The sequence below is a fragment of the Varanus komodoensis genome, unplaced genomic scaffold (assembly GCF_004798865.1).
Source record: "Varanus komodoensis strain SLA01 unplaced genomic scaffold, ASM479886v1 scaffold38, whole genome shotgun sequence".
In the NCBI taxonomy this organism is placed as follows: Eukaryota; Metazoa; Chordata; class Lepidosauria; order Squamata; family Varanidae; genus Varanus; species Varanus komodoensis.
The window spans coordinates 5,252,518-5,272,776 of NW_025335909.1; the positions used below are offsets into that span (position 1 = coordinate 5,252,518).

The 20,259-nt window shown below is 46.2% G+C and overlaps 1 protein-coding gene across 1 annotated transcript in view; it reads right to left on the minus strand.

Annotated features, from left to right (window-relative positions):
* TMEM132C (transmembrane protein 132C) overlaps positions 1-20,259 on the minus strand; it is a 105,095-nt gene that overhangs the window by 9,567 nt on the left and 75,269 nt on the right. The window contains exon 5 of the mRNA XM_044440944.1: positions 10,893-11,036. Coding sequence (XP_044296879.1) covers positions 10,893-11,036 — 144 coding nt within the window. The remainder of the gene's footprint in view (positions 1-10,892; positions 11,037-20,259) is intronic.

Here is a 20,259-nt window from a genome sequence, read left to right on the forward strand (position 1 = left end):
AAAAAAAAAAAAATTCAACCTAACCCTAATAAGGCCTAACGTTCCATTGAAAATAATGTATTTTTGAAAAAGCCTTCCCTGAGTAGCTTTTTCTGCACGTCTCATCATTTCTTCCCATTCTAAACACATTCCAACCATCAAAACCATGCCAGGACACCTCGTTTACCTAACCCTAACCCTACCCTGGTGCACACCCCTAACCCTAATAAGGGCAGAAGTTCCATTGAAAATAATGCGATTTTGAAAAAGCCTTCCCCGAGTAGCTTTTTCTGCGCAGCTCATCATTTCTGCCCACTCTAAGCACATTCCAACCATCAAAACCGTGCCAGGACACCTCATTTTCCTAACCCTAACCCTACCCTGGTGCACACCCCTAACCCTAATAAGGGCAGAAGTTCCATTGAAAATAATGCTATTTTGAAAAAGCCTTCCCCGAGCAGCTTTTTCTGCGCAGCTCATCATTTCTGCCCACTCTAAGCACATTCCAACCATCAAAACCATGCCAGGACACCTCATTTTGCTAACCCTAACCCTACCCTGGTGCACAGCCCTAACCCTAATATGGGCAGATGTTCCATTGAAAATAATGCTATTTTGAAAAAGCCTTCTTTGAGTAGCTTTTTCTGCACAGCTCATCCTCTCTGCCCATTCTAAGCACATTCCAACCATCAAAACCATGCCAGGACACCTCGTTTTGCTAACTCTAACCCTACCGTGGTGCACACCCCTCAGCCTAAGAGAGGGTTAAAGTGCCATTGAAAATGCTGCGATTTTGAAAAATCCTTCTCCGAGTAGCCTTTTCTGCACAGCTCATCCTCTCTGCCCATTCTAAGCACATTCCAACCATCAAAATCTTGCCAGGAGAGCTAGGTTTTTTAACCATAACCGAGTGATGGTGAACCTTTTAGAGACTGAATTCCCAAACTATAACCGAAATAATAACCCACTTATTAATCGCAAATTTCCAACACTGCAATAGAACCTGAAAACAGCCAGGCCAAGCAATTACACACGCACACACTTGGAAGTGCACTTACCGGCCATGCAAAAGCTCAGACGAGTTGCGGCTAATGTGTCACGGCTTGTGTCGTCATCCCTTGGTGCCGCTACTCCTTTCCGATCCTGCGCATAGCCCCTTTGCGCACTGTTATCCGGTGCTCGGCTGCTGGGGCGATGCTGGGGCACCTTGGCTCGTGTGCTGGCAGAGGGGCTCTGCGCGCTCACTGTGGCACTGGTGCCGCACGTTCGCCACCAGTGTCATAGGATCATCATTGCCACCCAACTGCTGAGTCCTCCACTCATATCCCTCTATGTATTTTGCACTGGAATCCCCCTTTTTTAAATAAATAAAACAAATGGACTCTGGAGGCCAGAGTTACTAAGGCTGATGGGAAGCAAGAACTTATTGGGTTGCCAATGCTGTCGGCACACATGTGAACACAAATCCTCCCGACTCGACCAAAGTCCTATCTAATCTACTATTCCCTCCACACAATGGCCAACCAGCTGCCCATGGGATCCCCCAAAAAGGCCATGGGTAAAACAACTTTCTCCCATTCGGATTCCCCACAACTGGTGTAAACATTACACAGAAAGACCATGTGGGAGCAATCACAGAATAGAATCATGGAATCACAGAACAGTAGAATCAGTGGGGCAATCCATAACCATGATGCCCTGGTGCCATTCCCAAGAATGTACTTTGGTATTGCCCATTCCCAAAATTCATGCGTGCAGAATACAATCTTGAAAGGGGAACCCTGGGCCAAGATCACATGAAAACCTCAATCACTTTCTGAGGTTCATTTGGCATCATTTGGCACAATCATTTGGCATAAGTCCACTTGTCACTACTCTGTAGGAACATATACTTTCTTCAGTTGCAGTGTTTATTATCATTCTGTAGCTGATAGAGTCCCCTCAATAAATTGCAATGGTCACAAATGTTCTAGGGCATAAAAATGACTCACTAGCGGCGGGCAGGTCTTGAAGTCAGGCAGGTGTCAGTGAGAATCCCCAGGCTGCAGAAATAAATGCTTTCAACATTCTTTTTCTTATCATTACAGGGGCTCAAAAATACTTAAAAAATGAAATTTCATACCCAACAACATGAACAACACGGACTTTGTACGTATCAGGCTCCTGAGAGAAAACATGGGCACCATGTCACACTGATCGTTTGAAAACACGCATGAAAAATGCATCCCTGAAGGAAATGCTCATGAGTACCTGCTAATCAATGGAAAAGGCATGCACACACCACAAAGCTGTGCACAACTGCTGTGTACATTTGGGAAAAATATTTACAAAGTCCTTTATGGTGTGAAACAGATCCAGGTTGGAAGCTGTCTTAAGAAAAGGGCCAGATTTCACCTCAGGAAAGCTTTCTTTGCCCCTGTTCTAGCTCCTACGTTATGCAAAGTACCAATCTGCTTTTCCAACTCGCTGATGTTTCTGTGATCAGAGGGAACGCACTGGCTTGCAGCGACAGCAAAGGGAACAAAGTCAAGGATGCACCACTAGAAGCTACCAAAGGCTTGTAAAAAAGGGAAGATACTTCCCTTCTGCCCGTTTCAAGACTCCTTCTCAAATACTGCTCTCTAAGCACCTTTGCTCTCAAGTGGCCTCTTTCCCTCTAACTCCAAGTTCTTCCTTCCCCCACAATTTTGTGGAATGCTTGGGGGCTTTCAAATGCCTCCTTTCCATCTTTGCCATCTGAAAGGTGAGAGGGGGGAGAGCGGGTTTCTCTACATTTAAAATCACCTTAATGCAACTCCCTGCCTCCGTACAGCAGGTGGACAGGCATAGCAATTCTGCATTTGAAGGAGTGTGATCTGACGCTCTCTCAGCACTTTCTTTGATTATCAAAGTTGTGCTGCAGTGACTTTTCCCTGCTACTTCTAACTTTCAAGGAAGCATCAGGCATGGGGTAGGTGGAATAAAGTAACGACGAAAATAACAGACCTAAGCAAAATTGCAGAGTTGTTTTCTTCGTTCTCTTATTTCCTTTCCTGTTTTTTCCTTTCCTCCCATTTGATTCATGGCACCTTTTTTGACAAACAAGTTTGACTGGAGATAACCCCACTTTGTCAAAACGAGTGGTGCAAACTGCCGGAAAAAGTCTAATCTTGGCCCCCCCCGGAAAGTAGGACAGTGGGAATCGCAAGATCCTTTTAAGCGTCAGGGGTATAGGATAGCCCCAAACCAGGGACACCCACCCGCAACAGGAGAGGGGCTCAAGCTCAGTGGTAAGGGCACCTCCTTTGCACGCTGACGTTCTCAAGTTCAGCCACCAAAGTGGACCAGGTAGACTCTGCTTGAGTCCCCTGACAGCTACAGTCAAATACTGGGACAATCATTGGACTGGATCCAGTGCAGATTCTTTCCCCCTTAATGCTTTGCCTTCCATACAGAAGAGAAAGTGCATTCTACCCCGGGCAGGAGCAGCTGAGCTTTCACACAGCAGAATTTTCTGTCACAGGTTGGAGTGACGGCCAGTTGCAAAAGGGGATTAGTGAAATTCATAGAGGAGGCGCTGGCTGCTACTGTCTGCAGTACAGAAGGGGCACCAGCTTTTTCTTTGCCTTAATCCAGCCCTGGAAGCTTACCCAGCCTACTGGGGGCAGTGGCTGCAAGGCACTCCTAGGACCTCTGGCAGGAGGTGCAAGCGGCTGTAGCTGCCCATGAACGCCAACGCCGGCTATGACTTGGCAACATAAGAGGACTTTATCACAGCAGCCCAGGGTGGTGGCAATGTAGGCTGTAGGCTACCCTACAGATATGGACATCAACTCCCAGAACTTTTGACCACTGGCCATACTAGCAGAGGTTGATGGGAGTTTAAGACGAGTGGATAGGATGATGGTGAAGACTGCCCTATGGGGTTCCTCCTAAGCCCCATAGTCCTTTGCACTTCAGGCCTTCGTGTTGCATCCAGCTGGTGGGAGGTACTAATCATTGGCCGCTTCTTTTTATCCTTACCCACCACCCATGCAAGGGTTTGTCTCTAGCAGTGTGCCTCTGAGGTTGCAGAAGTCCACCTGTAACATGGCTCAGCCTCATTTACACGGGACAGCACAACATCTCCTGAGCCATGCACTTAATCAAACAGCCTGAAATCTATAAAGCCTCAAGCCTTAAGAATACAATAAGACATTTCCCTTTATGGGAACAAGGGGATATCCTGCCTGGTCAGTTAACTTAGTCAGTTCATGAAGACTCCCTGCTAGCAGAGATATGAGTAATAAAATATAGCTGCCAGAACCAGATTTCAAATTTAACATCTATCGCCTTCCCAGCGTTCAGCTGTGATCACAGGGAATAGATCAAATAAATGTAATAGGGTATGTGTGTTGGAGGAAGGGGTATTAAGCCCAAAGTACTTCCAAAGCAGATTTTATGGCAGCTGCTGTCGTGTTTTCTATCGGTACACATAGCCAGCATTGAAGTTCAGAGGCAGGTAGAGTTTTTAATTGGTTGAGGTTTTCCTGCAATATGTGTGTAAAAAGAATCATCCTATTTTGTGACTTGAGAGGGAAGCCAGTAACACCTGACAGAGTTGAGCCAAGCCATGTAAAATCTGTCCAGAATAGGAAATCCAGCCAAGGTATTTATTTTTAAAAAACTTTTCTAGACCATCCCATTACTGAAGCCTCAGGATGGTTTAACAATACAAAATGTAAAAACAAAACACAGCGTCGCTGTGGCAAATTCTAGGTGAAAGCTCACTGATGCAGTTAGTCTTTTTCTATAGGAAGATGTTGTCTCAGTAAGGAGCAAAGGCCAACTGGAGCCTGAATAAGCATGTAATATGATTGGCCCCTTCAAAGAGATCAGACCAGTCAATCTTAAAGGAAATCAATCCTGACTGCTCTTTAGAAGACCAGATACTGAAGATGAAACTCAAATACTTTGGCCACCTAATGAGAAGGAAGGATTCATTGGAGAAGACCCTGACACTGGGATGGCAAAAGGAGAAGGGGACGGCAGAGGATGAGCTGGCTGGATGGCATCACTGGGACTGTTGTGTGGGCTTGGGTGGACTCTGAGGGATGGTGGAGGACAGGAGAGCCTGGAGGAATGTTGTCCATGGGGTCGTGATGGGTCAGGCATGACTTTGCGACAAAACAAAACAAAACAGAACAATTGGCCCCATTTTAACCAAAAGAACTGTATGTGTTGTTAAAAAGCTCTCATGTAGATTTTAAGGTCTTTGATTAGCAAGACTGGGGAGATGCAAGTACTACTGGAGACCCTTCCTCTGGATCAGGGATGGTGGCAGGGCTGCACCCTACAGCCAGGGTGTGCGTGAATATGACAGTGACGGTTCTTCCCCTCAAGGAAGAAGCCTGAGCCTCAGGCAGCCCTTCCATCATTTACTCCGAGATCCAAGGAATGGAGGTCAGGACAAGAATAGGCTGTGCTGGATAAGATTCAGCTCCCTCTGCACAAGCTGCCTGCGTGAGCTTTGGGTGGCTCTTGTGCAACGGCTCTCCAGAGCGTGCGTGCTAGTGAAAACGCTGGTGACCCAGCAGGCCACTCACTCTTTTCTGTGGATCTACACACATTCCTAAATCCTGTTTTCACAGGCCTGCTTTTAAGCCTTCATGGAGTCAGCACATCACAAGCCCCTGGACCCTCCATGGGAAGTTTGCAAACAGCACATGCAGTTAATGGGCCGAGTCTTGGAAGAAAGTTATTTCTGAACATGGGAATTTGTTTTCGTTCCTAAAGCAACAACACGATCATGTCTTCTCAAAGCCAACTGCAAAGCTATCCTATGCTTCTAGATGGCCCTGGGATGCCTTGGATTCCCAGTTCTGAGGTTGGAACACTGTTCTGACCGTGGAGCTTGAGATCCACACTCAGATCTCTTTCCATCTTGGGATCCACATGGAAAAGTCATGCAGAATGCTCCGCCTCTGCACTTCTTCGGCTCTGCTTGGGATGCCCACAATCCCCTGAGCTCAGAGGCTTATGCACATCCTCACTGGACCGCACCCTAAAGGGAACGATGCTTTGCAAGCTCAGGCAGAAAAAGCCATGCAGCCCCCACACTGTGGTGGTGTGCAGGCCTGGATGCTGGTTCTCACTCCTGAGAAAGCTCATCAGGTGATTTTGGGCCAGTCACAGACTCTCGATCTAAACTACCTCACAGGGCTGTCGTGAAGATAAAGCAGAGTGGAGGAGAACAAGTGGGGTGTAAATATAATGTCACAATAGTTAATCATTGTACTTATTAATCAGCTGTTACTAATTAAGTAATTAGCATCAACAGTCATTGTTAATAATTATTAATTATAATAGTGTTTGCCTACTCATCAGCCCAAAAGTAGGTTAGGCCAAGTGACAGTAAATAGATGCCAGTAAATAGAGCAAGGTTACCCACTGAGCGTCGTAGCTGAGCGGGGCTTAAAACCCGGGTCTCTGCAGTTCCCGTCCAACTTTCTAACTACTAGGGCACACTGCTGCATTTGATAACCCTCACATCTGACAACTACAAGAATGCCTTCTCAGCCTGGGATCTCTGTCTCTGAACACACGGCACTCCTGGAGTTTCTGTGGGACAGCTCTGGGGTACGCGGGCAGGAAGATGCTATTTATCTTACATCCTTCACGATCTGTGGGGTTTCCCACATGCAGCTTATCGGCCGCTGTGTGAACCGAACACTGCACTAGGTCTTTGGTCTCTGGTCTGATTCCACAGGGTCCTTTTCCTCTTACATTTCTGATGCCGTCTAAGAATTTGCAGGCAAAAATAGCCCAACACCATGTAAAATATTATTGGATCCACATAAAACTTTGAGCCCTAAATCAGGTCCACTAGTTGGAGTTTAAGGGTTTTCCCCCTTCCAGTGGGACTATCAGAAGCCTGTTCTTTCTTGGCCAGTTTCTTGCTTTTATTATCTACCATAACATGCAGTAAAAATGGAATGTACAGTTTTAAATCCTATCAAACGATCATCCTTAAAGAACTCAGCCTCAAACATCGGTGGACTAGGCAGAAAAGAGCAGGAGAAAAAGAAACAGGATTGAAAGCAGGGTGAATAGATTTGGGTGTCATCCTGTAACACCCAACACCTTCTTTTTTTTATAATGTTGTGTATCTTCCCAATGTAGCAGAGAAATCACACGCTTAAAGCCTGCAGTTTGGTAATAAGGTTGTGGAAAGGCTTCTGCATTCTGGTGTATACATATGCAAACTAAATTCTTCGAGTTAGTCCAGGGGCAAAAGTCCTTCCCATAGGCCAAAGGATTTTAGGATGGCCATAGATGTACATCTGCAACTCTACCAGTTGTGCATTCATTCATTCATTCATTCATTCCAGTTTTATACTGCCCAATAGCTGACGCTCACTACTCTTTATCTCTGAGTGGTCCCAGTAAGTTGACTTTGGGAGTAATCCCCTGAACATTTAGGGAAAAAAGAAATCCTACAATTTACAGCATGAATGGCTGAGCAATCTAGGAGTTGTAGGACTCCCCCTGCCCCCAAAATCTAGCAATGCATAGGATCACATCCTTTATTGGTTCTATACAGCCTTTCCCAGCTTGGGTGCCCTCCAATTTTTGATTCAGTTCCCACTAGCCTCCCCCTGCATGGACAAAGGACCAGCATTCCAGAAGCTCTCATGTAAACCATGCGGGGGAAAGATTGGTTGAATGCTATGAAGCTACAGTTTCCTTCTTTGGAAACAAAGCAGTTTCTTAATAACTCCTCACCAATTCAAGTTGACTCCCACCAAATAATCAGTTCTGTTTGGCTGGATTCATCTACTAGGAAAGTCAGTTCATCTTGCAACCTGAAAACATGAGAGCATTTGCATTTCGCAAGCACGCAGCACTCCGGTGCCACAAAAACCTTCAAAATGATCTGTCTTTATAGATTGGCAGCATTCGAGAAAGAGCTGAATATGCCCTTTACAAACTATTTCACTGAAGGATTTTTTCCCCCTGTCTCTCCTCCCTAGTTAGCTCTTCAGATGCAGCACTATTAAAAAGCCTGCCATGGGGAGCTCTTACCTCCTTAAATGTACAGCACAACAATTATTTGCTGATCTGCTTAGGATATTCCTCTTTGTCAGCTTTCCTTTTTGTCAGAGTTCAGTGCTTCTGAGGGATATGGCAGAGAATGCTTGATTCGCTCTAATTTGAATAGACGTACAAATAAATGGGAACAATTTGACTACTGAGAGTGCATCTATTTCTGGACTGGGCAATTTGTTCTGGACGTGGCATGAGGGGACGGCCTCTCAGAGAATTTCCCGGTGCAGTTCTTTATTCTACTTAGTTTGTGTTTCAGATTGATAGCTAAAATGTGCACCATTGGACTTTTTGGAGGGCCGGCTTCAAGGTCAGAAAATCATTCCAACCCAGGGCTTGGGTCTTCGCATTTGGATACCCTTCCCCACTTGCAGCTGGTTCAGAAAGAACTATAGCCAGATGTATCTCTGAGGTCACCAGAGTGATCTGGACTAAGGTGGGATTTAGGGGGAGTTTGAGGGGGCAGGGAAGGATGCAGGAGCTGCCAAGATATGATGTACCACAGCAGTACCTCAACCTCTTTCCCTCTCTCTCTGCCAATCGTACACTGGACAGCACCAAATCCCTCCCTTTGGTCCAGTTCATACTGCTGGCCAGGAGTGTAAGAGCCAAGTTCCCTTTAGGAAGAATAAGGTAGCTAAGTTCTTCTGGCCAGCTAAAGAGTGTAGGTGGTACGGATCTACTGATCTCCCTGGCTTCTTGCAATGTGCATCGCACATGTTTTAATGGTAGACTTAGTGCACACATACGCCAAAGAGTGTGCGTTTAAACAAGGGATTCAAAGAATGACTGAAGCTGCTACGGCCAGAGAGAGAGGCAGTTCCAAGATGTGGAGCACAGGTGCAGTGTCCTCATGTGTCCCTTTTCTGAAGAGATGCGATGGCCTAGAACAGGCCTGAAGCTCCTCTGTAACGGGACAATGTCACAATGGGCAAGTGGGGGTGAAGATGGGCTTGCCCTCCCTCTGCCATGGGGCAGTCTCCTTCAGAGACCTCTCCCTTGGGATGTACCATGGGGTACACCTTGCCAGGGCCACCTGTAGGTGTGCCAGTGGTTATGACTCGATTCATCTAGCAGAAGCACAGTATGTCCAACTCAGACAACCCCAGAAGTTTCCTTGAGGGCTTCACTGTGTCTTTCCAAGGACTCCTAGACTCATCTGGACCCATGTGCATGTGTGAATCCCTTCTCAGCCATGGCACCAGAGACACACCACTAGGTCCCTCCCAGGTTTTCAGGGAGAGGAGGGAGTCCTGCAGTCAGGGACAGGGTGACTGTTATTAATAGACATGGAGAAATTGTCTTGGTAGAACCTCGCTTAGTAAGCAGGATTCAGCCGTTAGTCATGTTTTAGTGCCACTGTAAATATATTTTGGTCCACTTTTAAAAGGTTACAGCCATCATTTGGAGGCCTAGTACTTTTATAGCTCATGAAGATGGGTGTAAATCCAGGCGCAAAGGAGCTACAGTGCCATCAATAGCAGAAGCCGAAGGCAGAGGGGTAACATTGGCAGATAGAGCAGGAACATCAGTTACAGGCTGAACTGCATCACTTACATCACCAGGGAGAAGTTTTGCCAACCGTCTTGATCAACTAGATGCTTTATGTGCTTGGCTTTGCTGCGAGGCCAGCTCAAGGGACTCCACTGGGCGTGCTGGCAAATAGGATTGCCGTATTTTCTACTTCCTTCCAAACTCCATTTAATTTTGGATGAGGAATGTGAACCCCCATTGACACTGTTGCCTCCTTCTGAGGGGAAAATGACAGAGGGACTAGATTTCAGCATTATCCCAGAGGGGTTCCTGGGGCAGAGTGTAGATGCCATGGATTGACCATGGGCCGTTTCCCAGGGTACACACACTGCTGGAGGAACCATCCTCAGACAAGAAGCTGGAGCTTCCAGAGGAAAACCTTGTGGAGAAGGAAATCAGTACAGAAGGCCAAGTCTGGGTCTCAGGGGAGATGGTTAGAGGTCCATTCTTGCAAGAGGAAAAGAACCTTGCCTTGAAGACGCAGGTCAGACGTGTGCCAGCTACAAACCTTTCCCTGCTGGCTGTGTAGGAGAAGGATGGGAAGCCCATTTGCATGCAGAGGTCCAGCTCTGAGACTGAAACTACATTCCAAGCCCAGAGCTAGGACTCTGAAATGCCCCCAGCCCTCTTGATGCTGTCTAGGAGCCGTGAGGTTGCTTTCTGGAAGGACTTCTTTTTATTTGAAATCTAAATTATTGGATTTATTTGTCTAAAGGAGCTCCTCTTCCTGTATGAACCTACCTGACCCCTTAAGGTCATCATCGGGGACCCTTCTGAAGGAGACCCCTCCCCAGGAAAGTAGGGGAGTGGCTACAAGAAGAAGGGCCTTTTGGGGAGTGGCATGCTGACTTTAGAATCAGCTCCCCAGAATGGTTTGCCTGGTGCCCTCTTTGTATTCTTTTCTGCTCAAGCAAAGACCTTCTTATTTTCCCACTATTTTAACCATTAGATTGATTTTAATTGCTGTCTGTATTTTACATCTTATTACAGTGCATCCTTTTGTCTTTTATGTAATCATACCTTCTGTTAAGAGTGATACTGGTGTGCCTTTTAATTGTCCTTTTAATATTAATCTTAATATTGTGATTTTAGTGTTTTACTACATGGTTACATTGATTGTATATTTTTACTTGACACCTGCCCAGGGAGCCTTGTAGCTAAGAGGGCAGGCTAAAAACCCTGATGAATAAATGAATTCACACAACCCTTTGGCTCCTGATTCATTCTTGGGATTGGCATCCATGGGCCTGAAGGCAATTCTATGATATTAGGGGTGCTCAATTGGAGCCAGGCAGAGACAGGCAGTGGATGCTTACTTTGATGACCTCCTCGGCAGAGGACTTGCATTCGACCGACTCTGAGATGTCCGTCACCGCGCTGTTCTCTTCGATCGAAACCACTTTGACAGGGACTGCCACAGTCTTCCCTGTGAGGATGGCCGTGTTCAGGATCTCTGTGTCCTGCAACACAATTGAAACCAGGAGATTAACGAGTGTCGAGATCATGTTGTTTGAGAGAAGCCCAGAGATGATAGGCATGCCTGCAACCAATAAGAGAAGACAAAACTGAGAGGGGACATGATATCTCTCAACGGCTGTCCCAAAGAGGAAGGCCAAGATCTCTTCTTGCTGATGCCAGAGCGTAGGACACAGAATAATCAGCTCAAGTTTCAACCCAAGTGACAACCCAGATTCATGGTGGACATCAGGAAGAGCTTCCTCACTGTCAGAGCAATAGGACAGTGGGACCAACTGCCTGGAGAGGTGGTGGGCTCTCCCACGCTGGAGGCATTCAAAAGAAACTGGACACCCTCTGAGTGGGATGGTATAAGGTGGTGTCCTGCAACGGCAGGGGGTTGAACCCCATGGCCTTCATGGCCCCTTCCAACTCTTCTATTCTATCATTCTATGATTCTAAGATGTGGGAGGGATGAGTTTGGGTTCTTCTGAATCTCACCCAGGGATCCTGGAGCAGCCTGGCCTTTTGTACTTCCAGGAGGATTTGTGCTAATGCACACTGGTGCAACAGCACTAGCATGCAATGGTGCACTATTAGTGCAAATAAAACAAAACCCTCATACATTGCCCCATCACCTCCAATTCCACCAGCAATTGGCCAAGAGAATGAAAGTTGCTCGACGGTCCATGCAATGCATGGGGAACGGATTGCCCAGCATCTGCCTCCCATCACCATATTGTGATTTCTGGCTAGTTTGTATTAATGGGGGATATTGGACCCATCTGCGTTGTGCCATCAACTGGACCGCTGTGGAAGCGACTGCTGTTGTGAAGGGCATTCCCCATAGGCTGCACGCTCCACTTGAGGGAAGTACGAGCTGAAAAACGCTGTAAAGCAAACTTGCCTCTGTTATCACAGCCCCCCTGCGGTAACCCCCACCCTAACGCAGCTGCAGGAATGGACTCAACAATACCAATATAGGTCTTTGCAGGCACAAGTCTTTCAGCTCAACAGAGCTCTGATCTAAGGAAAGAGCAGAAAGGTTTTTCAAGAAATTGTATCTTTGCTGTTCATCCCCCCAGCCCCCAGCACACCCCGGTTCGTTTTTTGTGAGTACTTCAAAGTTTCCTGGAGGTACCTTTCAACTTCCAGCCCTACAAAAGTGACTGGAATATTTTGCAAAAGCAGAAGCAAAGGTCAAAGAGAGCACATCTCTTTCTTTCCGCTTTGGTCTCCAACTTAAATCAGAATCAAAGGCAAGCTGATGGCTTCCATTGTTTCATTTCCAGATGTCTGATAACCATAATCCCCCCTTTCAGCCTCAGATCTTACTACATTTGGCTTCCAGTTTCATCTCCTCTGCTGAGGAACCATGGAAAAACAAAATAGTTGGGAAAGCTCTCTCCACTGCAGTTATGTTTTATCTGCCACATACAGTGATGGCTGGGACATTTTATTCCAGAGTAATCATGTTTAAAATTAAGTTGGCACCAATTCTAATGCCCCTTTCCCCGTGCGTGTGTATGCCTACGTGTGGGAATTAATATTTTATGCTTTAGGTTTCCTGGATTTGGTTGGTCCCCCTGGTGGATGTGCCTGAGTGACTTGAGTCTCTGCTTGAAAAATAACAAACAAAGAACCAGAGACTTGTTTTCCTACAACAATGTCCTTCAGTTGTCAAGAACATGTGTGTTTGCTTTTAAATGAGCACTAGAACCCATTTCCTCAAGCTGCACAAACATGGGCAACATCCAAGGTACGGTGATGAAGTTGTAAGATTCAGGAGGCCCATCCGGTTCCCTAAGGGTAGCCAGATGGCCACTGTGTGAAGGGAATACTGGACTAGGTGACTTTTGAACAGAAAGAGCACTGCTCCCCCGCTTTGGTTTTATGATACATTCACCATCCCCAAATATCTGACGAACTGTTGCAGTTCTCCTTGCTCCAGGAGGAGCTGTTGCTGGGTTCAAATAACAAGCAGGAGATGTTGGCCACAGGCTAGTAAGAACTTGATCATCTTGCTTGCTGGGCAGCGCTTTGGGAGTTGGTGGTCTCTCCTTCGTTAGAGGTGTTCAAGCTGGATGGCCATCTACTAGGGATGCTGTGGCATTGGATTTCTTGGATCAACAAGGGGGGAGGACCAGATGGCCTTTGAGCGACTTTCCCACCCTGATTCTATGAACATATCTAGAGATTGTTAATTGAGTAGCGTGGGCAGGGTAGATCTCGTATTCCATTCAGATAAAGATGCTCCTACTGATTTTCCTTCTCATCCATGCATGGGAATGAACAACCCTGAAGCAGAACACAATTTCCTATGTGGAAGAGCTGCAAAAGTTACAGACTAACTTTTTTGAGCCTCACCAGTGGATACGGAAGAGGGAGGGGGTTGACTTGTCTTTTATCGGATCTGTAATTAAGACATTTCAATCCTCTGCCCCTTGGCTAATGGTTTCATTACAGGAACCTGCAAATGAATGGATTTATTTTGATTAATTACTTTGGGGGTTTGCATCTGGGAGGAAAGAAATCAAAGGCATGGTTTGTTGTGCTAATGGCTTGCTGAAATTTTAAATCTTTTCTCCCAATACTCCCTTCTGCACAAAACGGCATCCAAAACTTCAAGAGTAGCCAGTTTCTAGGCACATTCTTTAAAAGGCATGCAATGGGTGTCGTTAGCATCATTAGGGTTGACTGACATGCATCGGGGTTGGGGAACCATCATGCTAGAATAGGGATGTGGAAAGCGAAAAGTTCCTCTCTGTCAACATCGATTGTGATTCATTAGCCCAGGAACTGTCCAGGCACATAAATCATAGAGATGCAGCTGATGGATTTTGAAGGCTACATTCCCCTCTCTCCAGGTGTATGTACCTTTGCTACTCAGACTGAGTGGAAAATTGCTCCCTCCTCAGAGCTGGGTCTCTGTTCTCAGGGCACCCCCTGCCTCTGCAGCCAGGGTGCATCTTCAGGGACACGAGGGTGACCTCAGAGATGGGATCTGGAGGCATTCTAGAGGGAGCTGGGAGGAGATGGACAGAAGAGGTGAGCCACCCCGAGGCTTCAGCGAATGGGGTGGCATAAAAATGTTTTAATAAATAAAATAAATAAATAAAAGAGGGCCAGGATCTCTTCCGGAGTGCAGGACATGGAATAACGGGCTTAAGCTACAGGAATCCAGGTTCTGGCTGGACATCGGGAAAACCTTCCTGACTGTTAGAGCAGAACGACAATAGAGCCCATGACCCAGGGAGGCTGTGGGCTCTCCTACACTGGAGGCATTCAAGAGGCAGCTGGACAGCCATCTGCCAGAGATGGTTTAACTTGGAGTCCTGTGCCGAGCAGGGGATTCGACTCGATGGTCTTATCCAACTTCCAACTCTTCCATGATTCTATGAGATCCAAGAAATCGGTCTCTCATTGACTAGCTGTAATAGACAAGCCTGATCAACAATGCAGGCTGGGCTTTGGAACACAATGACTTACAATGGCTACTGTTTCCTTGTTTCCTTTCTCCACCCCCTGCTCTCCCAGACTGCTTCTCTTTACACAGCGACTTGTGGAAATGTTTCGTTCTGGCCTCGAGGCACTGTTTTGACCCAGGAACGTCCTCATCCAGTTGGCAGTTGGCATCCTGTTGGCAGTGATTAAGGTAGTGTTGGACTGCAGACCAGAAAGCAACGCAGGTTGAAAGCCCTGTTTTGATGGAAACAGTTGGCCGCATATTTGCCTGCAAGGTCTCTAGTCCCTGGTGAACGAGTAGCTGAACTTTAGAGTCGAGATTACTCAGTTCCGGATGCTTCAAACAGACATGAATTAATGAATTCCCAAACACTCCCAAGGTACAAAGAGGAACATCATTATTTCATGTAAATAGATAATTAACAGGCAAAAACATTAAGAAACACATTTTCTTGCTCATTTCTCCACTGGCTTGATAGGCGCAAATGTATTTACTGATTCAAGCACAGCAGTTCCTTCCCAACAGCCCCCACACACATTAATTTAATCCCACACTGGAGAAAAGGGATTTTCAAAAGTGATTGATGAGATGATATTTCAACTTAGCTCCTCAAGAGTCACCCGTTTCACTGCAGATCCTAGAAATGTAACTACCTATTTCTAACTCAAAAGCAAAAATATTCCTTACATGCAAGATGCAATGTTCTCTTTTCTCCCTACCTGGCCTGCCTCTCCATGTCTCAAAGTGCTTGAGTTGCCTTCCATAACAACAGAAAGTGGACACTTTTATTCACCTACAGCAGCCCAATTTTTCTCTCCCTCCTTGTTTTCAATGGGATTATAGCCGAGTGTCTGTTAGCTATACTGATCAAGCTTGTAGTCCTCACTTTTTAATTCTGTTTTAATGTTGTTGATAAAATTTCCTCCAATGCTAAATGGTGCATAGTTAGAGTTATCTGGACATGTTCCAAGGCCGAACAAAGCAAGAAGATTATAACTAAGGCATGACTAATGCAGGAACTAATTCGACATTAAATTGCAGCAGAACCATGAAGCAAAATTGACAACTCTTTAATTAAACTCCAAATCCGATTAGAAGCTGCTATCTGGAGGCATTCACTGGGACCTAAGGTCACGAGGATGGGCCAGTTTACATCCTGCCTATTCCACACGTGTTAGTCATGATGCAGAAAGCAAGTCTAACCGCTGCATCACACTACCTGTCTACCACCAGCAGGGAGTCAGTCTCCCTCTAGCGCTTTCTTTCTACCCTCCTTCCCTGCTCCTTCTCTTCAAGCACACACAGAAACTCGCTTTCTTGATCTTTGCTTTTCTCACAGCACTGGGTAGGCTGAAACGTCCCTCTTTGCTTCTAGGCCAGGTTTGAGGATCTGGGACTAGTGTACTAAATCCCAAACAACCCTCAGCCAGGTAAGCTCAGTTTGGTCCTGCAGGACTGCACGGACTCAAGGCCCAAGGCCGGTGCAGTGGTCCCATTCCTACGCAACTCTCTGCTTCCAAAGGCCAGGCAATTTCTGCCACTGCCGTATTTGCCCTTGTTCCAGGAAGCCTTCTTGCCGACCAGCCACACTTTTAATGTCATCTTGCTTTTCATCTGCCGTTTTCTCTGTAGGAGCTTCACCATTCTAGCATCTACTCCAAAATGGATACTGCAAATAAAACTCTAATATAAATAAATATATGTCTGTATGAGAGAGAAGAGTTGTGTTGCCAATTTTTAACCAGTGTTGTTGTTCTGTTATAATTCTATTTATTTATATCCTGCCTATTCCCAGAGATTGGGACTCTAGGCAGCTAGAGTGATGCTTTTATGCAATTAATCTGGAGTGGATAGGCAGAAATTTAGAAGATAATGTTTCATGTCAAGGGAGAAGCTCTGCCTGCTTCCTTTCCATGGGTCAGCTCCAGATTAAAGGCATTCAAGCAGTAATGGAGAAAAATATCAGCCATTTCGGGAGGTGTTGATTCGATCACCAAAGTCCAAAGGCTTGTCCTATGTGAAAACTTGTGAAAGACCACTGCAGTGCCTTTCATGTTTAAGTGCAATCCCATACACGCCACCTCAGAAATAATTCCACTGATTTCAATGAGACTTACTCTCAGGTAAGTATGTATAGAATTGCAGCCTAAATTTCACAACTGCAAATTTATTAGCTGAGCTCAAGCATGGTGGTGGTGGTGGTTGTAGTTGTTGCTGTTGTTTTTGGCAAATGGTTTGGAATTCCAAGCATGAATATGTTAAATATGCTAACTTAAATCCAAGGACTGGAAACTTTTTAAAAAGGGAGTACAGTTTTGCCTAGGAAAAAGACTGTTATGCAGAAAATAACTCCCTGAAGCTTTTCTATGGCTCTGGCTGAACTGTGGTGGAAAGAAACAAGGCGGCGAGGCAGGGGAATCGGTCTCTTGAGTGCAGAATTAAAACTCCGAAAGACACTTAGGGAGGAAAAATGAGATGGACTTCACAACGTATTCAGAAATTGTGAAGCCGCATTACACGTTGGCCTTGACACAGAAGTCACAGATTACAGCTATTACCCTCAGTGGTGATTACAGCTGATTAGCGGACGGGCCTCGTTAGGCGACAGATTCTGCTTATCAGCATCATCCTGTGATTAAAAGGAAGCAGAAGCTGCCCTCTGGACAATCGGACTTGTGAATACGCACATGGCACATGGATCACAGGGAGGGAGTGCTGATCCCGACTGCAATGCGCCGAGGGGCGGAGCAGGAATGTTTCTAGAGAGCCACGACGGCGTTTCCACGGAATCTCCTTCCCCAAAAATCTGCTCCCCGCCCCAAGCTTGAAAAGTTCTAGCACCCCTTCCTCTCCGTTAGGGAAGGCAGTTCTCCGTAAGGCAGGCCCACAGGGGACCTCGACTCAGCCACTTGAGGAATCTATCTGTGGTGGGATCCCAACCAGTTTCCCGAAGAACGTAGCTTGGCCATTTGCTCCCAGAGAAGCCTGGCCAAAGGGTCACAATTCTCAGGGGATACACGTACGAGAGTAAACGCATTAAACATGTATGCCTCCAGGGCTGAACTGGCCACACGGTGGAACTGGGGTAAAACAGCAGAGCTGATGTTCCCAGAGCCTGAAGAAACTGGTATGCACACAGTTGGATCCTGAAAGCTGCCCCAAGTCCTGAAAACTTCCTTGGATCCAGTGGGAGCTTTTCTTCCAAATCCAAGTAGCCGCCTTTGCTGGTCTCAGAAGCCGAACAGATAACTTAGGGGTGAGTTGGCCTGCCTCCACATGCCTCAGCCCCAAATTTCTTTCCTGCATGCCCAGATCTGCTATCAGAGCCCCGAGTGTCTATTTGTGCCAACAGAAGGGCATTTCCTAGGCTACGTGGCCAATTCCAGACAGGATTTCAGCTGGGAAGGGCATTTCCAGTCCAACATGCAACAACACAAACACACACGCCCCAGAGCATTGGTCTGGTTAGATTCCTACACTGGACTTGGGCCTCCAGGTTCTAGTCCTCCCTTTTCCATGAAGCTTCTTGGGTGCCATTGGGCCAGTCTCTGTCTGCCTGCTCAAAGTACCTCTCAGGGTTGTTGTGAGGGGGTGGTTTTGTAAGCCACTCGGGCTCCTCGCAGGAAAAACAGTGGGCTATAAGTACAGCACACAAATTAGCATCTATTTATCCATTTCTCGGAGGTGGCTCTGGGGAAATAAGGTGGTGATTCCCAGCATTCCCAAGCCAGCTTGGCCTACCCAGAAATGTCTGGGATCAAACTCTTCCTGTGTCTTTATTCTTGTAAAGTTTTGCTTCTACTTTCTGGCCTGCTGTTCCTTTAGCAAGTAAGGTAACCGGAGAGAAAGGGCCACAAGCTGCTCAAAGTAGGAAGAAAAGATGCAGCAGTCGGAGGCTCCTTTAATTCTCCCTTGAGTTAATTAGAAAGCCTTGGTGGAGACAGCCCTTAATTAAATGGCCTGCTCATATACAAACAGCCGGGTTGCTTGCACCCATCCGAGCATTCATTATTATTCTTTCTTTCCCTAAATGCAAGTCAGTTAAGATTCCTGGATGGGCCTGTCAGACTGAAATCTTGCAGACAGCAGGAAGGTGTCGGAACTGTGCAGTTGGATGCCTTGGAGCAAGCTTTAAAACCCTTGCCGGCTCTTTGCGGCTCCTTTGAAGCGAAGTCACCCTGTTAACATCTGAACTTGAAAAAAGAGGCGTTCAACAGGCAACTTCTTTTGATGTGCCACACGAAAGCTGTGTCGCTAAAATTCAATTATGCAAGCCACTGTAATTTTTTTCTCTCCCCCAAACCTAAGCACTTCCATCAAGGGAAGCAACAGAAAACATTTGCAATCAAGCCGAACCTGTGTTCAGAGATAGTAACGCGATGGATCGTGACTGGATTTTCATTGGACGCTTAAGTACATTTGTGCAGGGGGATCGTTAGTAACTTTTTGAAAAATGTACTCCCGCATCTGCTACCGAGCACTCATTTTCTGGACAGTTTAGAACTCCTGCCAAAGAAAGGTACACCCAAAGGCAGTCCCAGTGAGACAAGCCAGGATTTGATCTCTACTCCATCCACAGATCAAACAAGATTAAGTCAGAGGACAGTAGATTTGGACGGAACAAATCTCACAGCTTTGGCTGTTGGGTGGTATAGCAATTAAATCAATACAATAAAAATAAAATGAATGCAATAGGAGAAAGATTTTGAGGATAAGAGTAGGAGTTTCAATGTTACTTTGATGCTTTCCATCCCATTTCGACAAGTCTTCCACTATACCCTTTGCTTTCCAAATTTCAGACAGACTGGACAACAACTCCCCAGTTTGGAAGCCATGGAAGAAAAATGGATGGGGAAAAGGAGACATGAATCAACCCGCTCACTTCACTGTGAATGGGCTGTAAAACCAACGGGCAGTTCATGGGCTTTGCCTTCCACTCACTTTTGGGTTACGGAATGAAAGCACACCTGTAACGTCAAGGAAATGACACCTGGACCAGGGAGGCAGCAGCCCTCCCCCAGAATCTCTTTGCAGGCTTGGGCTAAGCTGTGTGGAGCCTCCCAAGTCAACCCTTCCCAGTCAACCTCCATTGTTTCCTTCCCTGCATTCTCTGAAAAAATCGACAAGATGATCTGATTAGATAATCCAGCTCTGGAGGTAATGAGAAATGCAAATTAATAAGGACATGAAATAGAAGTCATGGCCCATCTTCACGCATGGCTGCGGCTCTCCATGCCCTTTGAAAAGCTGTGAATGTGCAGCCCCCCCCTCGTTATTTCCTCCCCCAACCTATCATAATCAATGTGTCTCAATTGTGATATCACCCCCACCTCATTTCTGTCCAGCCCCCCCAGCTGAGAACTCTCTGCTTGGAGGAGTTTCAATGCTAAATATAATTAGGCATAGTTCGCTGCAAAGACAAGTATTATTCTCATGCTGTCTGTACTCACTAAGGACTAGACAGAAGACACATTTCAGGAAGTGGCAGCCACAGTGTACATTCAGGAGATATCCTTTTTCCGGGCGCATGTGCAATTTGCCAGAATCTTAAATCTCCTCTCTAACGGCTCAAAGATTTTTCAGTTGATTAATTGTCAGGCATTTAAGCAATGCACGGACTTGTAAATCACGCCCATTTAAAAATAAAATAAAGGCCAGCAGCCCAAAGCTTGGCTGGTTGGTGCATGTAAAAGTGCTGAATGTCAGCCTTCTGCAGAGTTACAGCTCCTCGTCTCTGCCCATGTCGGTTCTGTCACATTCCT